The sequence below is a fragment of the Aquarana catesbeiana genome, linkage group LG09 (assembly GCF_042186555.1).
Source record: "Aquarana catesbeiana isolate 2022-GZ linkage group LG09, ASM4218655v1, whole genome shotgun sequence".
Classification (NCBI taxonomy): Eukaryota; Metazoa; Chordata; class Amphibia; order Anura; family Ranidae; genus Aquarana; species Aquarana catesbeiana.
The window spans coordinates 218103123-218126741 of record NC_133332.1 but is presented as its reverse complement, the minus strand read 5'-3'; the positions used below and the strand labels follow the sequence as shown (position 1 = coordinate 218126741).

Genomic DNA, 23619 nt, shown 5'->3' with positions numbered 1-23619 from the left:
TGGATGTCAAATTGGGAGCAGCAGCTCTGTCCATGCAGCTATCGTGTCCCAATTTATATGAATGGGACTGCCTGCACAAGGATGGAACACGTGTGCATCCCCGTATGGGAACACACTGCCGTCGCAAAAGTATACGCTTAGTTCCATGTGAACAAGGCCTTGCACAGGTATTTTTTACAATAAATCTGTAACAGACGCAGCCAACTGAAGTAAACACTTAACAGAAGAAAAAAAATAAGACGATGTTAAGTACACATTGCATATAAAAATAATCAACAGATTCAGGTATGTAGGCAGCTAAAATTCCTTGCATGTCAACATTTTCTAAAAAAGTTTAGCTGGGCCCCTCTCATCTATTGATCCTTTAAAGTGATGGGCTGCCTCGCAGACCAATAAGGAGATGGAGATAAGAAGATGTGGAAAATAGGTGGTGCAATTAAAAGTTAAACTTTAATATAAAGACAAGGTTTTTATATAATATTAGCTACCTAGGATGCCTATGAATCCACCTATGATCTTCGCAAGCAGTCTTCATGTAACCTTTACTACTACAATATTTTATTAGATGCCCAGTTTAGTAGCCCAGGTTTGTGAGATTTACTTTAAATTAATAGCAAAATATAGGGGTTGCTGTTGCTGACCTGCATTTAAAAAGGCTAGCTGGCTGTCTCTAGCATTGAATCTTGGGGGTCACTGGCCTGGAACAAGCATGCAGCAAATCAAGTCAGATCAAAAGCGGAATTCTATTCTGCATCTTTGTTGCAAGTCAGTGACAGCTAGATAGCTAGTATTTTCAGGAGAGGTCAGCAACTGTGGGGAAACCAAGTACAGCATCTAATCCAAACCCTTACACATAATTTTTGTCACCTGATGACATATTTGCTTAAAAATGGGTAAAATGGGTTTTAACAAGATCAGTTTTCCTTTGAGTAATCAGTATACAAAAAGGATTTTTTCTTAAAACATACCAAGCAGCTGGATCATACTCTGCCCAAACACGGATGAACTCATCGAGATGATGTGGACCCAGAATGGAGGAGTCTCGAGTCAAATACTCAAAATTATCCATGATGACGGCCACAAAGAGATTAAGCATCTACTCGGGGTGGGAGAAGAGTTAAAAAAAATGTCAGATGAAATTATTCAAAACAAACAGCATCTGCAAGTAAAACTGACAACAATTATTATATATATATATATATATATATTTTTTTTTTTTTTTTCAAGGGAAACTGCAATGCATGCAAGTCTTCCCACACACTAAGATTAAAAGGAAATGTATTGCTATGGTTATAGGTAAGGCCACTTTAGTATTACCCTTTAACCAGGTACATATGAAATATCACAAAATTTAATATTTGCTCTCCAGCAGGAGGTCACTGCAGGCTTTTTCTACATCTGTACTTTCTTAAAAATGGATGGAGGAATGAGTCAGAGGAGAGGTTGAGATGGGACTTTTTAAATTAGTATACAAGGGACGCCAACAAGAATGCAGAAAGCCAAACATACTGTGCACTAATGGAAGGAGTGCCAAATAAAATGTTTTAGTTTATACTAAAAAAAAATTCAACACGTTTCGGAGCTCAGAAAAATCTCCCCCTTTATCACTAGGTATTTCAGTTAAAAAAGAGTTTTGAATGTACTCAAAATAGGGCATTCCTGTGGAAATCTGTGTAGGGAAGCTAATTGCTGGATCAGGAGAGTTACTGGCCAGCAATATCTATATGAGCAATAAAGATAGCTTATGTGACATGGGCCGGTGTTGCTCCATGTATGGGTATGCGGCCTATACCGATAGAAGGGTAAATTTCACATAGTGGTGCAGGTAAATAGGCAGAAGGTTGTAGCAATCCTCAACTCTGAGAGTGCTATTACCCTGCTCTGGTCTGGCAATTTATACCTGGAGAACAAGTGTCATCTGTGTGCACGTCAATGATGTCCATCCCAGTGGTAACTGTTTCACTAAGGGTTGGGGTGATGCTGGGGTTGCAATCAGATCTGTTGATCAGGGCAAGACTACCCCATATTTTGGGACCCTCTGATGAAGTCACTAACACCACACTTCAACTTCAAAACAAGGTTAATGTGTGTTAGGAGAAATGTGAACCTGTTGACTGACCCAAGTCCGCTAAAGGTACTTGCAGGATTAGTAGTGGAGGCCCTCCAATGAGCCAGGCCTGCCCCATTTCAGAAAAAAAATGTTCTTAGTACTTAGATAAGGGACCCCACTCTGATCCCTGCTAGGGACCAGGTCACATATTAAAAGGTGAGCCACAGCAGCCTGAGGCGAATGTACAGTTCCCCCCATTTTGCTATAAATCATGATATGTTGTACAGAGTAACCAACAAGAACTGGTGGTATCTCTGCCTTTTAAGGGCAAAGTGTTACATTTGGCTCATGTCCTTGGGGATCATCTCTCAGAACAGGTTTTGAAATGGAGTATATCAGAAAATCAATGACTTCTGTGAGTCCTGCACGACCTGTCAAATAACTAGCCTGACACTTAATTTTTAGAGTCTGCTGGTACCTCTGTTCTGATTATCAAATTACCTTTTTTTCGCATAGCGTAGTGGTCCTTGATTATGGCAGAAAATAATAAGCAGGTGCAGTTTGTTAGTCTGCCACTAGGTAGCTCTGACCCAAATGAGTCTAGTAATAGGGAATTATGTATTTGGGTGTTAGGTCCCCTTTTGGAAATAGTAATGTAATGGATGTAGTCACTGCCCATATAAATGCCAGTGACTACTTCCATTACATCACTATTTCCAAAAGGGGACCTAACACCCAAATACATAATTCCCTATGCATGGAGGAGTCCCATGCAGACTGGGCATGGAAGCCAGACACCGCACACCTATGCAGGAGTAATTAGCTACTGGATAGGCCTCGGGTGAGAGAGTCCAATACCCAGAAGAGCCAGCTATAGTCATCCTGCCTCATGAAACATGGTCTAATCAGACTTGGAGCGGGATGCAAAAGGTCTTTTAGGCTAGGCCAGTGTTCTCTGATGTGCATACTAATGCCCATAGGACTTCTAATGACACCTGGAAGGAAATGAAAGGAGTCGTGAGCTGGATGCTCAACACCTAATGGGCAGGTCAGAGCCTTTTGGCACAGGGCTTACTGAAAGGACTTTCTTGGCTGGTTAGCCTGCTCTGTTGTACTTTTAATCTGTAACCAAAGCTAATATCTGCCTCTGTTTAAAGGGTTAGTTCACCTTTACAAAAAAAACTGCCTATGCAGATAAGGGGCATCTGTGGATAAAAACAAACAGTGCAGCTCTGACTAAAGTCAAGCGGACCCCCCTCCTGAACCATTCCAGGCCACGTGCGTTCAACATGGGGGAGGGGGCCTGGCAAAGCACCTTGTCCCCATGTTGATGAGGACAAGGGCCTCTTCCCCACAACCCTGGGGGGGTTACTAATCAGACTCTAGAAGCTCCCTTTAGCAAGGGAGCGCAAAGACCTCGGCCACCCACCTATGTGAATGAGTAAGGGATACATAGTACCCCTACTCATTCAAAAAAAGAAATCTCAAAAGTTAATAAAAACAAGACAGTTCTTTATTAAAAAAATAAAATAAATGTCCACCGATGTAAATCCATCGTCAATTACAATGAACATCAGATGCCGAAATATTAAATATTTCTATTAATTGATGTGTTTATTGCATATCTGTGAATTTTACTGCTGGTCTTTTGATGCTTCCATGGAGGATGTGTTTAGAGTGCTGCTTTTCTTATAAGTTATATAAAACATCAATATATACAATTGAAACTGATTAAAAATCAGTACTCTGTCCACAATAACATGGGTACCGTATTTCAAACTGTAACCTCCACCCAAAGCCCCACTTACCAGGAAAGAGCACAGGAAGATAAAGGAGACAAAGTAGAAATATGCAAAGTCACTTCCGCATTCCGCTGTGGTGTTACCGGAGCGCGGGTCACAGGGTTTGTTGCTGAGACAGGCCAGCATGATCTCGTGCCAGCCCTCACCAGTGGCACTCCTACAAGGAGGGTTAGAACAAGCCATATCAGAGTCCGCACTGACTTACAAAAGGTTATCTACGAGGGGGCAAAAGCCTGTAGAGAGGTATATATCACACTGGTGGCAAAAACAAGAAGAAGTACAATTAAACAGAGAAGACATACAGTACATAAATGAGAAGAAGAGTGGGGAAGAGCTAAAGGTGGGATTTTTCTTTATCTTAGGAACCTTTGCCCTCACTTTCTGCTGTGCCTCCAGGACAGGAAATTAAAGGGAATCTCAACTGCAGGGGCAGGGCAAAAAGACTATCAGAGGTTCTAACCCTTCCCTAATCTAAAAACGTACCTGAACAGGAGCATCAGTGCTTGAAAGAAGGTGCGGAAGTTATTATGTCGGTTGATGGCGCTGTCATCAGACAAAGCAATGTTGCCAAATACCTGAAAATAAAGAAAAATCAATAACCGGAAATACGCATAAAACATCAGCATTTTAACTTAGCTCTGAAATAAGAACAAAAAAGAATAACTATTGCATAGGCATGTAAAGGTATGCACTGTTTTGTTTGTTTTTAAATGACCAGTTAAGGATAACTTCACCTTTGGAACATGTTACATGTCCCACCCATATTTAGGGTGGGATGTGTAACACGTTTCAGCTCCTGCCGTGTCTTCCCCCCGATCCCCCACTCCCTGTAGCAGCAGGCGGGGGTTCTTCTCTAAGCACCCACTGTCACTCCTTAAAAACAGTACCGCTGTCCCGGACTTAGTTCACACAGCCACATCATCCATTCACAAATTCCTGTTGAATAATAAACTACAGGTCCACGGCAGATGGATTTTTATTTTTTAGGGTCCATGCACACTATGAGCAGAAAAAAATGCCAAAACCTCTAGCAGAAAAAGCGGCAGAAAAAATGCTCATAGTAGTTTGTATAGCACAAGAGTTTAGGAGAGTTTAGGAGCATTTGCTTATATAAGCGTTTTTCCAAAACATTTTCCTCTGCTCTCTTTAATATATAATCAATGTACACGTTTAGCTGCATTTATAAGCAACTAGCTTTTTTTCTGCCTCAAAACTAAAGGTGAAGTTAACCTTTAATGCAAAGTATTTTTTATTCAAACACACTACTTAGCCATTGACTGCTTACCTGCATACCAATAATGGCATAGATGAAGAACAGCATTGCAATTAGGAGGCAGACATAGGGCAGGGCCTGTGGACAAAGGGAATATACCTCATAGTTATTGAAACTATTTTTTTACCAACAAAAGACAGTTACATTAATCTGCCACAGTTAGAACTCCTGACCTTGAACGATTGTACGAAAGTCCACAGAAGGATGCGGATGGTATAACCTTGACGTAGCAACTTAATCAGTCGAGCAGCTCGAAATAATCTTAAGAAACTTAGGTTGATGAAATTTTCCTGTGTTGGGTGAAAATGTTAGAATAATTCAACAAAAGGCAGGGACAACATTTTGGTATAAAATTCCACATTGGGATCCATGAGCAAAGAGAAAGCCAAGCTTACTTCATTCCGAAGTCAAGCACAAAACTTGCAGCTTGCTTGGTGTTCACATACCAGAAGGTAGGACCAGTACCCAGACACATGCAAACATTCTTTCTGCTTCTCCTACTCTTAAGGTGACCATACACAGAAAGTTCTCATTAGTTCTTAGCAAGCATGCTGATGATAGAAATGACAAACATTTTTGTAGGGCTAACTCTGCGCCTCATCAGTTTGTAACAAAGGAACCTCTGTGCATTGTTCTGTCATATGGCATGCACATTTAAAAAACAATATTAACAAAAAATGTTTTAAAAATGTTCCAAACCAGTTACCAATATATATTGACTGGGTTCCAGACTTTAAATATGATTGCTGCTGAGTCAAATTATGGGTCCAGGTTATAAAATTTGGTTTTTACACTATAGTCCCATAAATGTTATTACCAGTATCACATGAAAAAGGCATAGAGGGGTGTGATTTTTTCAATACAGAGACTCTTGACCATGCTAGGGTGTATTTTGGGGTTTAAACTGGTCATATATTATTATTATAATACAGGATTTATATAGCGCCAATAGTGTGCACGCTTTACAATGTAGAGGAGGGACAGTACAATTACAATACAGTTCAATACAGAAGGAATAGGAGGGTCCGGTTTGTGGAGCTTACAATATATGAGTACTGTTGGTTATTCATAAGAGTCTCAACTGTCAATAAAGATCCCCCATTCCATTAACAGTTACTTTTGTGGGATTTTGCATTAACTAGAGATGAACTTTGATTGACTGCCTTGGTTTAGTGTCCTTTTGCTCCTCGACTTGGTGAATAAGCCCCTTGTGTGTTTGGTTATTGTAAGAGAAGTAGTAGTAGAGTAGCAATGAACAGGTACTCCACATTCTAGAACTGCAAAAAAATGTTGGACAAAATCATTTGACCTAACCAGATGATTTCTGATAAGATTTTTTCAGAGTTCTTCACCTATCGTTTACATGCATAATACCAAAATATATTGTTGCGTATGGCCAGCTTTAGATTTAACATATATTATTCTAGAGCTAGTTATTTCCAGAAACTTTGAAACAAGAACCTACCATTCTTCGCTTTTAGACCCCCTTTTCCCAGACCATGGCATGCTACCCACACATGACCCTTGGTGCCATCCCGCACATTCTTTGTAGCTGATTATTAGAAGCACAAGCATAGCAAGCCCACAGGCTGCAATCTGCCGGGTAAAGCAAAGCGAGGGAGATCATGATAGATGCATGGAAAAAAAGAAATTGAGAAGGGAACAATGGAACAGAAATGGTAACGATGCAAAATATAAAGAAGAGTCAGCTAAACAAACCATCATGAACTAAATGTGATGCTTTAAAGAGGTACTGCAACATACACACTTTGCAGGCCTGCATTTTGTCAGCAAAAGCCAATAGAGTCTCTGAAGACTTGCGCTTGTGAATTTTTGCAATGCAAACAAAACTGGAAGCCTTGTTGTGTGTAGGTCAGAGATCCACTTTAAGATGAACACAGTTAATTACACTTTTGATTTCATTTAACACAACTGTGAAAAAGTTCAGGTGGGAAATTTTTGAAGGATAACTTTCATTCAGGAGATGAAGGCTTTATAACAATGGGCTGATGATCTCATACTAACACATGTTTGTATCCATCTGTGCTGACTTCAGCCATGTCAACTACAAAGGTCTAGAGGTGCTGCCGCTAAAGTGGGAGTTCCTGGGATGTACCCTTATGTTGGTCACGAAGGGCTACTCAAATTGGTGACGTCAAGAAGGTGCCATAGCTGTCAGGACCACAAATTGACCTGAAGACTCAGGATATGCTCAGAAAGTTACTAAGCAGATACATTGTGCCAGAAGTGTAGGTAAAAGCCACAGGTCCTGATGCAAAATCTGAAAATAGGCCCATCACATTATTATACAGATGTCTGTAATAGTCCATGCCCTTCTTTAATAAATGGAAGACTTATGTCCAGTGGTAAAATGGATGTGACGCTATATATGTAATAAATTTAACAAATCATTAGACAGCAATGTATATCCTCAGAAAATTCTACTGTGCCCTTGTTGTGTATAAAATATGTATATATTTTAGTATAAATGCATATACCAATGACTTTTCGGTATCTAGAAAGGCAAAAACCTTTGTCAATAAAACAGACTTTATCTGTCTCCTAAATTGAGTCACATTATCCCCTACAGTTGACCTGCTTGCATTGCTTCATGCAGTGGTTTAGATGACATGCAGAGGAACAGGTGTCACTGCTGTCTAGACATAGCTATAACAACCTTGATTAAAACTTTCAGGCTCGAGAGGCCTTTTCTCACCATTATATGTTCCCTCTGGGCCTCATTCGCATTAGATATCACAGATTTTGCTGCATTTTCCAGAGCAGGCAAAATGTGCCATCATAAGAATATCTCTTCTTTTGGCATTGAGGTGCCCTGTAGAAAACTCCTGTATGATGCATTTTTCTTCCAATGGAGTGAATTTTTATTTCAAGCGTACTAAATAGTGTCTTTGAAAATACATCCAAAATGCACATGCAGCAGCATGCTATATTTCATGCATTTCTACTGTGATGGAGTCCTAATTATTTTTCCTGTATGTTCCTTTATGAGCACAAGTTGAGGAGTGTCAACAAGCAGTGACTCCTGTTCCCCTTTTGTTGTGGAAGGGGGGCATTCAGGCTGGGAAAGGTCTAAGAAGATGTTTCCTGAGCAATACCAAAAAAAACAAGCATCTTCAACACATCACAGTCTTTCAGGCAGCAAAAGACAGAGTTGGTTATATTATCCATAGTAACCATCAGTCTTAAGTGAAGGCCACTGCCCGTGGCCAGAAACTTAATTTTGGAGCTTGTTTTACTTAGTGGCTGGCAAAACTTTGCAACTCAGGTAGCAGCTCTCTTGTTCAGCAGTGCAGCAATACTGTTCTTGGAATATATAGAAGGGAATTGTTTTTATAATATAGTTATTCAGGCACGAACACATTGGCAGACATTTTATTTATTTATTGATATTTTTCTGTAAGTTTACATTGGGTTTTATACTGTATGTTGGATATGTTGTAGTATAATATATGTTCACTGGGGGGGGTAAATAAGTATACAATATAAATCGAAAACCTCACGCTTAGTTGAATATACAACCTGAAGCTTCTGCACGCAATTACACCTGAATACCAGGTCTAGAGTGAGGACCAATAAATCACGTGTAAAAAAATAATTTGTGTAAAAAAAAAAAACCTTCTCACAGTTTGTATAACAAAGCAAGTCACCCTGCAATGGATGAGCCTTAATCTTAATAAATAAAAATTTAAATTCATGTGTGAACTATAAAAGATTTTATAAGTTTGAATTCCTTAACCAAAAAAAGGTTTCGTGACTGGGAGTGTTGGCTCCTTGGACATACATTAGTGCATATGATCTCTATCATTTGAGATCAGTGCAGCCCAGTAAAAGGCCATTTCTCCTCACGGGCACTTTGAGCACGATTGCACTTTGGTTCTTGAGAGAACTGAGCACTTTATGTTGCACAATTTATGGACTTTTTAGGGACTGAAGCATTTTTCTTTTTCTATGATGTATTATAATACTGATTTTGCATATATATGTTCACATCAGATGCGAGATACTCTCTTTTTTTTTTGGTTAATAAAATTGAATTTATGAAATATTTATTGTTCACACATGAATTTACATTTTTAATTTATTAAGATTGAGGTTTATCCATTGCAGGGTGACTTGCTCTGTTATACACACTAAAGTTTTTTTTTTTTTTTTTACGCAAATTATTTTTTACACGCGTTCACTATAGATTATGACTATGATTTTAGGAGACTGTGCACCATTCTTTTTGATTCATTGGTAAATAATTTAAAGGGTGGCGTCTATGTCTGTACCAAGCTGTATACAAGTCATTTTTATCCAGGGAACTACTATTTTAACTGCTGATTGTTTACTAGATTACTGATTGTTTACTAGATTGATGTAAGTGTTAGTAACCTTTTCTCTAAATAAAGTAGTTTACGGTTTTAAACTATGTGGACCCCTTTTTTTTTCCTTATTTGGTCACGTCTGAGGAGTACTAGGGATCTGTTTGGCCAGCCATGTTACCATCCTTTCCAGTCTAACCACTGAGGAATTTGTTTTAAGTGCCGGGTCCCTATCCAAATGCTTGTCTAGACTCCTATAACGTGGAGTCTAGAGATCTAGTAAGCTTACCATTTTTTATCACGGTGGAGGCGCACCTGGTGGATATTCATCTAAACATTCCCTTTTTTTTTTTTTTTTGGATATCACTTCAATGGACTTTTTTTCATTTATTTGTCACTATTCACTCCAGTGTTCAATCACTTTATGTAATATTGCTTAATGACTAACTTTTGAATATTATATATATAGCGCGGTAATTTTTATTTTGTATATTGGTAAATAATTTTAGTCTATCCTTACATCATTGGTCAGAGGTGTTTCTGTTGTCCTAATATGAGTGCATTACATTTTATTATATGTGCTACAACATTCAATATGAAGACCATTTAGGTTTCAAAGTTAACAAAGTTAAACTCATGGACTATGGCTAAAGCTAACAATACACTATGCGAATTTTGGCCTGTTCTAGATGAACCGGACGAAATTTGCTATGTGGGTGGATCTCTTGGCTCCCGCCTTCCTGACATCCTGCAAATGCAAAATCTAAGGAGTCAGAAGGAAAATTTTTTGACCAAACAATGGCTGTATTCAGTCAGATGTAAAACAGTCAGCTGAATGGCCAGTCCTACCTTCCTGTTAGAAAATATAGATTGGTTAACTTAAGTCATCACATTTTTGTGGCAGTTTCCTCATGTCCCCTCCCATCTACTTGTTTTTTGCTAAACAACCTCTGGTATAAATGTAAAATCTTAGTTACGTCCTTTTCATTGGGCAGATGTCAAAGTCACAGTTGTCACCATAGCTAAATCCTTGGGACTAGGTAAATGTTAAGTTACAAATAATAGCATTTGTTAATTTTTGTGCATGTGATTTTTTGTGAGTAAACCAGCTCAAGCGTGTCAATTTTTTTTTTTTACTTGTAAGAGATACTAGTTTTTGGTCTTTTGCTGTTGAAAGATGAGGCATTTTTTAAATTATCCATGATGTGTTGTCTTTATAAACACAACGAAGTACTGAAAGACATGTCAAAATAAATCCCCCTGGAATTGCTCATTTAAAGCACCTTCTTGGAGGTATGGAGCAAGAACTCATCCATAAGCAAGCAGAGACATCAGAGGAAGGTCAGGATGCAAAACATAACATAACAAAAAAAAAAAAAAAAGACTGGTAAAAACAGAACCAACCGTGTTCTAGGTATGAGGTTGTCATGGGTGATTTTGGTACACGAGAGTTGAAGGTAATACAACATACAGAGACAGTGGGTATTTTTTGGGGGAAGGTTGAGATTATCCCGTATTGTATGTTGATTGAATAGCATGATTCGGCAGGCCGTGAAATAAATAAAAAAGGGAAAAAAATATAAAACAAAGGACACGAACACGAAGACCATGTACACACACAAAAGAAAAGATGAAATAAATCAAACAGATCATAAGACAAATAAGTTCGATGATTGCAAGTAAAAATATAGCTTTTCAACCATATTTTCAAATCGGGTTTATGGCTCAAGAAATACATAATACTGAAATACCAAAATAAATATTGCCGTGGAACAGTACACTGGATCATTTCCTTCCCCACGAAGGGGGTGTTAGTTGTTATATTTTCTTTGTAATTGCTGGAATTCGTATAGGTCTAGAACCCCTATGCTAATATTTCAGTTTTAAGTGTATGCTGAGCGACTGACCTCTTGGTTTCCTATACATTATTTCTCTGTGACTCCTGTGTTCATGAGTATACTGAGGCATGATCACGCAGACACAACAATTCTTTTGTCACTACTATAAGAAGTATTTCTAAATCTTTCCAGCTGAAACGGAGGATACTTTAAGAGCCTGAACAAGTAAAAGGGGACTTGATAAATACTGTTTATAAATTAGATTATTTTTTGCTGTCCAGACTGTTAATATCACATTTGCCAAGAAGGTACATAAAGTTATGTTTTAAAGATTAGTGTCTGCTAAAATTGATTTTTCTGTGTAGGGTGTAGTGGAGCAGGGTTCTTCAGCACTTTGCCAGATCTTTTTTCTGGCCTTGACTTCCTGGTGAAAAAAAACATGGCAGGTTATGAGTTTGGCTTTTTAACCAAGCTGCTGTAGCCACCAGCCTAAATAATCTGTGTAGTCCTCTAGGAAATTCATTAGGGGTGCAAAATACTGCATTATGCATTCTCTAGTCAGGATTCTCCATAAAATTATAGGGAGACCTTTATAATAACAGCAGCTCAGTCGAAAAGCTGGGTTCCTTGCCTAAGTGACAGCGCACCCACTGTGGGAAGGAAGGGGGTCTCAAACTGCAGGCTCGAAATACATTTGTGATACCTTGGACATCATGGGAAGTCTCTGTTCCACTGCAATAGCTGCCTGTTTTTCAGCAGAGCTGGGTTGTGAGCATCTCATTCCTTGTTAGACATAGATATAAATCCTTTTTTTTTTTCAGCAAAAGCTGTTCATGACAATGTGCCTGTTTATAATAAGGATCTGTTTTCCATTTAATACGCCAAACTTTCTGAAAACCAAACCTTCACCATTGATGTGTCAGCAAATCCTCTTACAAATGAGATTAACATTCTTTCATCCCAATACAGTAATTAAACTTTTTCTCTGTGACCCATTAAGCATCCGTTATCTGTTTAATTAGCATACTGAGGCTTTTTAGGAAAGAATAAGTAATGGAAGAGGTTTCAGCATGTGTCCTATGGAAAGTCACATCGCTCCATAAATATAGAATGTAATCTGCTTACATGCGATATCATCGGCTATTAACAATTTACAAATCACCAACTGCAGAGGACCACAAGTCCCAGCTTTCCCTGTCTGCACAGCAACCAGGGATTTGTTGGAACTCTACAGCTACATGTAGAGGCTCTTTAATTGTGCAATATAGGTCTAAGAACCCTTTCATACTGACAGCGCCTGTCATTAGCGCTGTTTTAGCAGGCGCTTTTCGGCCGCTAGCGGGGCGGCTTTAACGGCAAAAAAAAGGGTTACAAACTCCCTTTTTGCTGCGCTTTCAAAACGCTTTGGAAGCGCTGCCCATTCATTGCAATGGGCAGGGCGTTTTGGAAGCGCCAATTACAGCACTCCTAGACTGCCCAAAGATGCTGCTTGCAGTACTTTTGGTAACGTCCAGCAAGCGCACCGCCCGAGTGTGAAAAGTCACACTGAAATGAATGGGAGGTGGTTTTCAGGCGCTTAGCAGAGGCTATTTCCTGCGCTAAAGCGTCTGAAAACCGCCCCAGTGTGAAAGGGGTCTTAATGAAGGGGCCAGTAAGACCTGAATTAAAGCTGATTTAGATTAAAGATTATTTAATAATTTATTCAGATGCAGGTGCAGACATTTCAGGTCTTTAACAGAACAATTTCATGTATAAGCAGCAAACACCCTATGGCAGATTTTTCTTGGATTCAAGATTAACCAAACCATGTTGAACTGCTTTTGATCACACAAGATAAGTTGGTACTGAAACCAACTGCTCACTAATTCCTTCTACTCTCTCCATTCTCTTAAAGAGGAAGTGTTAACTTCCTCTGCTGACATTCATCTATAGGTAAGCTTATAATAAGACTCACCTATAGGTAGTGTAAATATCTCCTAAACGTGTATAGTGACATCAATGGGACATGCGCTCTGAAGGAATGGCCACCGGTCACTTTCCTTCTGTGCCCTGTGCCGTAAATGGCGGCTCCCGCGTGTATGCGTGGGAGTGACATCATCACCGCTCTGGCCAGTCACAGAGCCGGAGCCTGCGAACCCGTAAGCAAGACGAGCGAAAATGTAAGCGGCTGCAGAGCTGACATTGCGGAGCTGGAACAGCTTAGTTTTTAAGGTAAGTTTCACATAATGTGCTAGTATGCAATACATTATGACTTTACCTTGCAGGAAGAAAAAAAAGAAAAAAACTTCCTGCGGCACACAACCGAAAGAGTATGTAAACCCTAGCAATGAACATCTCCTTGTTTGCTCTCTTTTGGTCTCCTAAATATACCAATGAAAGTGTTTGGTTATGTATTTTTGATAAGGAAAGAAAATAGTTTTTTTACCAGAATTACACCAGAAATTGTTTAAGGTAATAACTTCCTGGTTTTTCGGTCTGTGTTCTAAGCTCTCAGGGCTGATAACACGTGCTTAAAAATTCAGTGCAGAAAATATGGTGTATAAAGTTTTTTTTTTTTATGTACTTGTAGTGTGCTTAAAGTGATAATGCTTGTGGCAATGTGCATGTACTGCACAGGTGTACTAAATTACTTTAGTTTTTTTTTAAGTTTTGCCTTGACATACGCTTTTATGCATGTATGCTGGGGTGAGCAGAACATACACCTCCGGCTCATCAAATTGCGCCTGCATAAATGACTGATTTTGGGAGGTAATAAGCTGGGTATAGATGGGCAAATATCTTTCCAGGCATATTTATGTGGAAAAGTGAAGGATCAGAATTGGTAGTTTAAAAAATCTCTGTCCAATATTGAGCTCTGAAGAAGGGGTGAAACAGCCCAATGAAAACTGGGGCCATTGCTGGCCTTTATCAAGCTGGACAGATGGTCATCTATAGACACAGAAAGTTCAGAAGATTTGACAATAAAAAAAGATCTTTATTCAGAGAATTGTTTTGAATATTTCAGGCCAACATTCCTTGCCAAGTCTTACTTAAGTAAGAAAAAAATGATAATCAAAATTTTTATTTGACTTTAAATCAATGTTAAAGAAAATATAGAATTTTAAAAAAATGTTATGCATAAAAAAAAGATTAGCTTGGTGTAAATGTATTCATGTGTGCTAACATTTAAAAAAAAAAACTACTATGTATAGACAGTATTTATATGTGTATGTGGAAGCAGTCATATTTGTTAATTACACAATCAGGTTCTGCTTCCTTCTTTGTAGTGTTGCACAATAGCTATGCTTTACTGTTGCAATTTTTTGAGTTGGCTGACTCACCAAAATCAGCGCATTCCCTATGTTGCCGATATCTTATCTTAGCTGTTATTAATGGAGATGGAGTTATTGTACTGAAACACTGAGAGTTCCCTCTAGGGGCTAATCTGCATAGATTTACAGTTAATACTAACAAAAATATGAAAAAAACAAGCATTTCAAAGTCAAATTATAAATTACACTACAGCAATAATTCAAATGTGCTCAACAGAAATGCACTATACATTCTATGGGCAGGGCCAGCTTCCCTATTGTTTCTTATTACTGCTACACTTTGCTAAACAATTGTATCTACTGGAATTTTGTACATTTTATGTATTGTATTATCTGTTCTATGTTCCCTACTTACATGTTTTACCTTGTACAGAGCCAGGGGGGGGAATGATAATTCATTTAAAAAAAAATAAGGTGTAATTGTATTTTAGAAGCGCTAGTTCTTCAACATTCAGATTATGCAGAGGTCTTCATGGAACTTTCCTAGGACACATGGCATTTTCATGAAGATGAGTGATCCTGCCCTTGTTATTTGCATGGCAATTAACAACACAAATTACAAGGCAATTAGTAACCAGGACAGAGGGAAGGGTAGCAGTGTTACGGCTTTATCCTCACTGACCAAACAAGACCACCAACTTACACTTGACACCCTGCTGCACGTTTCTCAAATCCATTAATGGGGATGTACAAATGAGTGAACACCAAAAGTTTACATAAAATCAACAGCACAATGAATTTTTTCATTTCACCTTAAAAAACACTGGTCTGTGGAGCATTACATTCAGAAGATATTTACTAAGCCTAGTAGCGACACCAAGTTTGCTGGTTGCTTGTTGAAGCCTGGTAGAAACTTGTTAAAGAAGTAAAGCCAGAAGATCTGTATTCAATACCCCTAAATGGCTTAAATAAACAAAATGGTGTCCCTTGGGTTGAGTTTCTACCAGTGTTAATCAATCAGCTGCTGCCCAGTTTTTACCACATAGATTATACCCCTAAATGGCTGCTGATTGATATTTAATAGGACATCATGAAGGCTGTCCAGTGCTTTTCATGTGATGCTGAATGGGGTGGTTTTTGGATACGTGTTTCCTTTAACAAAGAAAAAAGCCCATGTGTTTTCACTTTAAAGCAGAGCTAAACTCACTGATTTAACAGTTTGCCAAAACAGTTACAATAAAGGCATGTCATGAATGATAACAGTCACATTTGCTTGTGGTCTCAACCAAACTGTCACGCCATCAAACAACTGGCATCATAATTAATCAAATGTACAGCACCATGGCAACTTCAGTTCAAACAGAAGGTAAGATGGCAGCTTCCTTGACTGCAAAGGATAGGAGGGGGTCTAGTTCTGCTTTAAAGCCATGAGCCTGTTTTTCCCTATACTGTGGCAGCATCTTACTCCAAACCTTCAAGAGTGTATGATGGTTGGAGTAAGTATTTGCAACTTGTACACAATGGGGGGGATTTACTAAAACTGGAACATGCAAAATCTGATGCAGCTCTGCTTAGAAACCAGTCCGGTCCCAAGTTTTATTGTCAAAGCTTAATTGAACAAGCTGAAGTTAGAAGTTGATTGACAACCATGCACAGCTGCACCAGATTCTGAGTGCTCCAGTTTTAGTAAATCTCCTCCAATGTGAATTTGTAGTGGCTATAAAATTTTTAGACCACTCATATAGTTAGATTGGGTGGATTGTTAATTACTAGCAAGCCAGGACACCCATCTGTGCTTGCAAAGTCAAATAAAAATCTCCCCTAAAGTTTTGTACAGTATATAATATGTACCAATCAGCAGTGAAGCACAGTAATTCATGGCATCTATATTTATATTTCAACAAAGATAGTGCGAGACAGCTGCTGATTGGTTGTTCCATGAGGCATCCTTGGAAGAACTTTGTAAAGGAAAAAAGCTGTTAACGCATATTTGTTGTAAGCCTCTTGTTCCCCAAGACTAGTGTGCTATGGGTGTCCACAATGCATCTATTTCCCACAAGACAGTGTTTACTGCAGTTCTAGAGACATTTTGCTATTTCCACGCTTTGCTGGTGAAACACCTAATATCAGCGTACTTACCGCTATCTCCGTTACTAATATATCAGTTATACTTCCCAAAACTGTGACAAAGTCAAACACATTCCAAGCATCCCGCAAGTAGTTCTGCACAAAAGACAGAAGATTTTTTTTTTTAAGAGAAGGAAAGTAAATAATTTTGGTAAAACACATCTCACAAATCCCAAATCAAAGATGGCCATAAACCATCAATTCTCTGCTTAATCCAAACCTGAGCTCTGCTTTACAGGTTAATTTATCACATTTGTCACAAACCGAGTGAAGCACAGCGAGCCGGACTCCACTCTGTCTTTGACTGGGTTTGCCAAGGAATGGAGTCTAAAGCTGGCTACACATAGATCAAAACTCAGCTGATTTACCAGGGACCAGCAGAATTTCCATCTGTGCAACCCCCTCTGTTAGACAGAAGGTGATCATTAGAACAGGACTGCTGAAAAACCTTTTTCAATCAGTGGCATGCAGTCAAATCGAATGCAGCACTGATCAGTGTATTCTGACAGCAGGTGATTCTGTTGTCAAAATACAATGTCCTGGCGGGGGATTCCTGCATCCACATCACTTACGTAGATGCAGGAATCCTGTTTTTTTCCGTTTAGCCCACTGAGCAAAAACTGCATGTACCTAGCTTTAGAGGGATTGACAAGATACACCTGACAGATGTTTGGGCTCAGCTGCATCAGTGAAATAGTAAAGGGTGGTCCAAAGAGCTTCCTTGTTTTGGGGCATCCTGCAAGGCTGAAGTAATATAAATGTTGCCCAGAAGATAATCTGTATATTTTGCAAGAATAATAGCAAACTTTATATTATCTGCTTCTGTTCTGTACATATTGAGACAGGACATTCTGGTGCACTTGCTGACTGGTAAAGGAATTAGGCCCCTTTCACATGGGCGATCCGATCTGGTCCACCTGTCAGTTTTTCAGGCTGACCTGATTGGACCCGCCAGTCTCTTCTATGGAGTGGCAGATGTCAGCGGCCAAATGTCCGCTGACACCCGCCACCATCCGATCCGATCCTGTCCGCCAAAAACAGACGGATGGTGGTCCTATTCTCCATCCATCTGGCGGATTGGATCAGATGGTATTGGATGCAAGCAGACAGGCGGTCCGTTTCCATCCAATTGTCTTATAAAGGAGAACGGGACTGTGTCCGTGCATACACGGACCTGTCATCCACCTGCTCGGCGGGGATCAGCGGAGAGATCCCTCACTGAGCAAGCGGATTTCACTTAACGGAGGCACCCACGTGAAAGGGGCCATTAGCTAATTAAAGAGAAGGGGGTTCTGGAAACATGTAACTCTAGCCAAAATTTTATTTTCTTCTTTTTTTGGTAGGAAGGGAATGAGTTTTATAACCAGGTTTTTTTTTCCGCTGTCTCAATTCCTGTTCAGTGACCACACATAAAATGAGGGGCTCTCTTCCTAGGTTTTAGTAGGGGGATACATTTTTCAGAACCCTTTACCATATTTGTTACAATCCCAATTCCAAAAGAAGTTGGGACGCTGTGTAAAATCTACATAAAAACAGCATGCAATGATTTGCAAATCTCATAAACCCATATTTTATTTACAGTAGAAAATAGAAAACATATCAAAAGTTTAAACTGAGAAAATGTATACCGTATATACTCGAGTATAAGCCGAGTTTTTCAGCACATTTTTTTGTACTGAAAATGCCCCCCTCGGCTTATATTCGAGTCAAGCACTTTTCTGCAGCAGAGAATGACATTTTCTGAACCAACTTTGGGGTCCCTATCTCGGGGCCACTTGGTGTTAGGAACCTCAAATTTGGGGTACAAACCCAGTGGAACTAGCACTACAACATATCCAAAGCTGGGGTTCCTAGCACCAAGTGGCCCCGAGATAGGGGGCCCCAAACTCGGTTCGGAAAATGTCATTCTCTGCTGCAGAAAAGTGCTTGACATTTTCCGAACCGACTTTGGGGCCCCTTATCTCGGGCCCCAAAGTCGGTCAACTGTGTCCATCTGCAGCAATGTCATTTCGGGACCCTTTGGGTCCAGAGACCCCAAATTTTGGCTGCAGCTAGGGGGCATCTAGGAACCCTTAACTACCGAGTTTGAAGAGGGGGGACCTATGGCTGTAAATGGGCACAGTGAGGCTGCAAATGGGCATTGTTGACCCTCTTTTCCACTTACAGTAGCTGTGCATTTCTCAACCTAGGTTTATACTCGAGTCAATAAGTTTTCCCAGTTTTTTGTGATAAAATTAGGTGCCTCAGCTTATATTCGGGTCAGTAATTTTAAGAAAAATAGGCAATTTTGAAATTAATCATTGCATTCTGTATTTATGTATACTGTTTTTTTTACACAGCAACGACTTTTTTGAAATTGGGGTTATATTTTTGGTCAAAACATATTTAAAACTTTCCACAACAGTTAAGACAGTAGTAAACACTTATAAATTTGTACCTACAGTTAAGCTTTTATTTATTTTTAACTGTAGGTACCCTGAATATGTTTTAAATGTGTGTCAATTAGAAGATAATCACATTGTCTGCAACCAATGACATCACCGAACGATGTGCTGTAGCTCTGCATTCATGACACACTGAGTGTGTCCCAATTGCAGAGGGAGCTGTGCCACCATGGGGACTCATGCACAGGAGTGAAGTTATCGCAGCCTGCCATTGGAACGGCCAGAAAGAAGACCAGGTGAAGATGGAAGCAATAGTGGTGACAGCTCAGCGCTAGAAGGCTCTGTTTTAAAGGCAAATCTGTCATATTGTGCTGATTGGGCCTAATTAAAATTGTAGACTTTGCTACCGCTTTAAAATATAGGGAAATATCAGATGTAGGTTTCATACCAGAACACCAAAGGCAATGATTTTCAGGATACATTCCAGTGAGAACATTGACGTGAAGATAATATTGAGGCCTCGCAACATTTCTTCATAGGTACTTGATGCTCCATAGAACTGAAAAAGCAAGAGAGTGAGCCAGCGAATTAAAAGGTAGAATTGTATTCAATTCTATTCACAAAATTCAATGAAAGATAAGCTATGATAGGCAAGATACCTGATTTTAACCACTTCCGGACCGCCGCACACCAATATACGTCCTAACTTTGACGGGGGATATCATTGTTATGGCAGCAGGTAGCTGTCATAACCCCGGTATCCTCTTGTTCGGCCGGCGGTCCGCTTCAAGATAAAAGTGGTCTCTGTGCGACCCCCCCCGCCGCCGTGTTCCGGTGCTCTCCGCAGCTTACCGGGAGCCATCGGCAGCGGCGATCGGATGTTCCTCCTTCCTTGGCATGGAGACAAGCGAGGGGAAGATGGCCCCCACTTGTCTCCATGACATTGCAGGGCGGAAGCGATGACAAAACGTCACTTCCGCCCATAGCTCTTAAAGGGCCATTTTTTTGTAATTATTTTTTTAAATGACAATTTTTTTTTTTATTGCATTTTAGTGTAAATATGAGATCTGAGGTCTTTTTGACCCCAGCTCTCATATTTAAGAGGTCCTGTCATGCTTTTTTTCTATTACAAGGGATAGGAATAAAAGTGACACCATTTTTTTTTCTTTTAAAAAAACTGTGTAATATAAAAAAAAAAAAAAAATAAAAAAAAATAAAAAAAATAAAAGGTAAAATAAATAAGAAACATTTTTTTTTTTAAACATGCCCTGTCCCGCCAAGCTCACGTGCAGAAGCGAACGCATACGTGAGTAGCGCCCGCATATGAAAACGGTGTTCGAACCACACATGTGAGGTATTGCCGCGATCGGTAGAGAGAGAGAAATAATTCTAGCCCTAGATCTCTGTAACTTAAAACATGCAACCTATAGAATTTTTTAAACGTCACCTATGGAGATTTTTAAGGGTAAAAGTTTGTCACCATTCCACGAGCGGGTGCAATTTTGAAACGTGACATGTTGGGTATCAGTTTACTCGGCGTAACATTATCTTTCACAATATTAAAAAAAAAATTGGGCTAACTTTACTGATGTCTTATTTTTTAATTAAAAATGTGTGTATTTAAAAAAAAAAAAAGTGCGCTTGTAAGACTGCTGCGCAAATACTGTGTGACAGAAAGTATTGCAACGACCGCCATTTTATTCTCTAGGGTGTTAGAAAAAAAAATGTATAATGTTTGGGAGTTTTAAGTAATTTTTTAGCAAAAAAAAAAAAACTGTTTTTAACTTGTAAACAACACATCTAAAAAAGAGGCTCGGTCCTTAAGTGGTTAATTTGTGATTTTATTTGGCACTGAGTGCCAGTATAATGGCATGAATAAAAATGGAATATGAAGCCACTTGCAGGAAAAGAACATCTACCAGCTTTTTATAGTGTTTTATACTGAATTGGGTTGTAACCATAAATCAAATACTACAGCATTCTCTTTCTCCTCCTCACACTGGACTGTCTGGCTACTGTGTCGGCCATCTTTGAATAATATTTACAGTAGCAGTACTAAACTCCCCTGTCTTCTGCTCCCATGCTGCTAAAAAAGTGTCATTAGAATACTACCTCCTACTCCTAACATACAGTGCCTTGAAAAAGTATTCATACCCCTTGAAATTTTCCACAATTTGTCATGTTACAACCAAAAACGTAAATGTATTTTATTGGGATTTTATGTGATAGACCAGTGTTTCTCAACTCCAGTCCTCAAGGCGCCCCAACAGGTCATGTTTTCAGGATTTCCCTCAGATGAAACGGCTGTGGTAATTACTAAGGCAGTGAAAATGATCAAATGACCTGAGCAAAATGATGGAAAGCCTGAAAACATGACCTGTTGGGGCGCTTGAGAACTGGAGTTGAGAAACACTGTGATAGACCAACACAAAGTGGCACATAGTTGTGAAGTGGAAGGAAAATTATAAATGTTTTTTTTACAAATAAATATGTGAAAAGTGTGGCGTACATTTGTATTCAGCCCCCTTTACTCTGATACCCCTAACTAAAATCTAGTGGAACCAATTGCCTTCAGAAGTCACCTAATTAGTAAATAGTGTCCACCTGTGTGTAATTTAATCTCAGTATAACCCCTCAGAGGTTCGGATTTCTTCTTGCCACTCTTCCATAAAGGCCAGATTTGTGGTGTGCTTGACTAATAGTTGTCCTGTGGACAGATTATCCCACCTGAGCTGAGGATCTCTGCAGCTCCTCCAGAGTTACCATGGGCCTCTTGGCTGCATCTCTGATTAATGCTCTCCTTGCCCGGCCTGTCAGTTTAGGTGGACAGCCATGTCTTTGTAGGATTGCAGTTGTGCCATACGCTTTCCATTTTTGGATGATGGATTGAACAGTGCTCTATGAGATGTTCAAAGCTTGGGATATTTTTTTTATAACCTAACCCTGCTTTTAACTTCTCCACAACTTTATCCCTGACCTGTCTGGTGTGTTCCTTGGCCTTCATGATGCTGTTTGTTTACTAATGTTCTCTAACAAACCTCTGAAAGCTTCACAGAACAGCTGTACTTATACTGAGATTAAATTATCACACAGGTGGACTCTATTTACTAGTTAGGTGACTTCTGAAGGCAATTGGTTCCACTAGATTTTAAATAGGGGTATCAGAGTAAAGGGGGCTTAATACAAATACAAGCCACACTTGTCAGATATTTATTTGAAATCCACTTATCATTTTTCTCCATACTTTACTGTAGGAATGGTGTTATTTGGATGGTGAGCTGTATTGAATTTCCACCAGACATATAATTTGGTGTTGAGGTCAAATAATTACATTTTAGTCTCATCTCACCATAACACCTTTTTCCATGTGGCCTCAGACTCTTCAAGGTGCGTTTTGGCAAAGCTCAGCCGTGACTGCATGTGGCCTTTCTTGAGGAGTGGCTTTTTTCTTGCAACCCTCCCATACAAGCTACAATTGTGGAGAATATGTGATATTGTTGTCACATGCACACAATGGCCACTCTTTGTCATAAATTCCTGCAACTGCTTCAGAGTTGCTGTAGACCTCTTGGTAGCCTCTCTAACCAGTTTCCTCCTGGCTCTTTAATCAAGTTTGGAGTGACGTCCTGATCAAGGTAGGGTCTCTGTTGTACCAAATACCTTCCACTTCTTAATAATAGACTTCACTGTGCTTCTAGGCATTGATAAAGCCTTTGAATTTTTTTGTATGTATCACTTGACTTGTGCCTGTTCACAACTTTATCCTGGAAATCTTTTGACAGTGCCTTGCCACCCATAGTTGATTGTTTGCTTAAGTTGCACTACCGGAGACTGAAATGCTCCAGGAAAGCTCTTTCCATGCTGAGCTAATCAAAATTACCACAGCTGATGGCTGTCAAATGGCTTTGTGTGCCATTGAGAAGGTGATTAGCTACACTTGATTGAGTTTAGAAGTCATTTTTAGGAGGGGGGTGATCCTTTTTCCAACTCAGTGATTCTGTTTTTTTTTTTCACTTTTTTCCTGACATGTTGGTGTTTTATCTTTCACTTGGATGGTATAAGTTGCACTGAGTAAACACAGCTGGAAAAAAACAAAAATCTGTGTCTGTCTTCATTTCAAGCTGCAAAGCAACAAAGTGTGATTATTTTAAAGGGGGTGATTCTTTTCTATACCACTGTATTTCAGCCTGTCATAGATTTTCAATGAGTGCTACACCTGTGCCTCCTGTGCTCCTGAAAAAGCTGAGATTTGATGCAGACAGGCAAAACCGTTGGCTTGCATGAGGGGTTGTACTTTCTTTGCCACTAGTAGTGATAGCAAAGACTGAACAAACTATTTTCTATGTATGGAGAGCTATAATTTTAGACACAGTTCACACTATTAAATTTTAGAAATGTAGTACCTATGTATAACAAGGCTTCCAATAATAAAGCCTTTCTGATTTACATAAATCCCCAAATGAGTTGTGGGGCCAGTTAAGGCTTGCATAGCCATGAGGTGATATACAGAACATTGTCAATAATCTATCAGAACCAAATCTGTTAGAGATTATGTTTTGACATTAAATC

General features: G+C 39.3%; 1 protein-coding gene across 10 annotated transcripts in view; it reads right to left on the bottom strand.

The window, feature by feature from the left end:
- Positions 1-23619, bottom strand: part of CACNA1B (calcium voltage-gated channel subunit alpha1 B) — a 404014-nt gene that overhangs the window by 56666 nt on the left and 323729 nt on the right. For all 10 annotated transcript variants that reach the window (XM_073599719.1, XM_073599724.1, XM_073599718.1 and 7 more), the window contains 7 exons: positions 19499-19609; positions 16679-16762; positions 5299-5415; positions 5138-5203; positions 4336-4427; positions 3859-4009; positions 969-1096 (listed from right to left, as the gene is read on the bottom strand). In XM_073599719.1, the coding sequence (XP_073455820.1) occupies positions 969-1096; positions 3859-4009; positions 4336-4427; positions 5138-5203; positions 5299-5415; positions 16679-16762; positions 19499-19609 (749 nt within the window). The remainder of the gene's footprint in view (positions 1-968; positions 1097-3858; positions 4010-4335; positions 4428-5137; positions 5204-5298; positions 5416-16678; positions 16763-19498; positions 19610-23619) is intronic.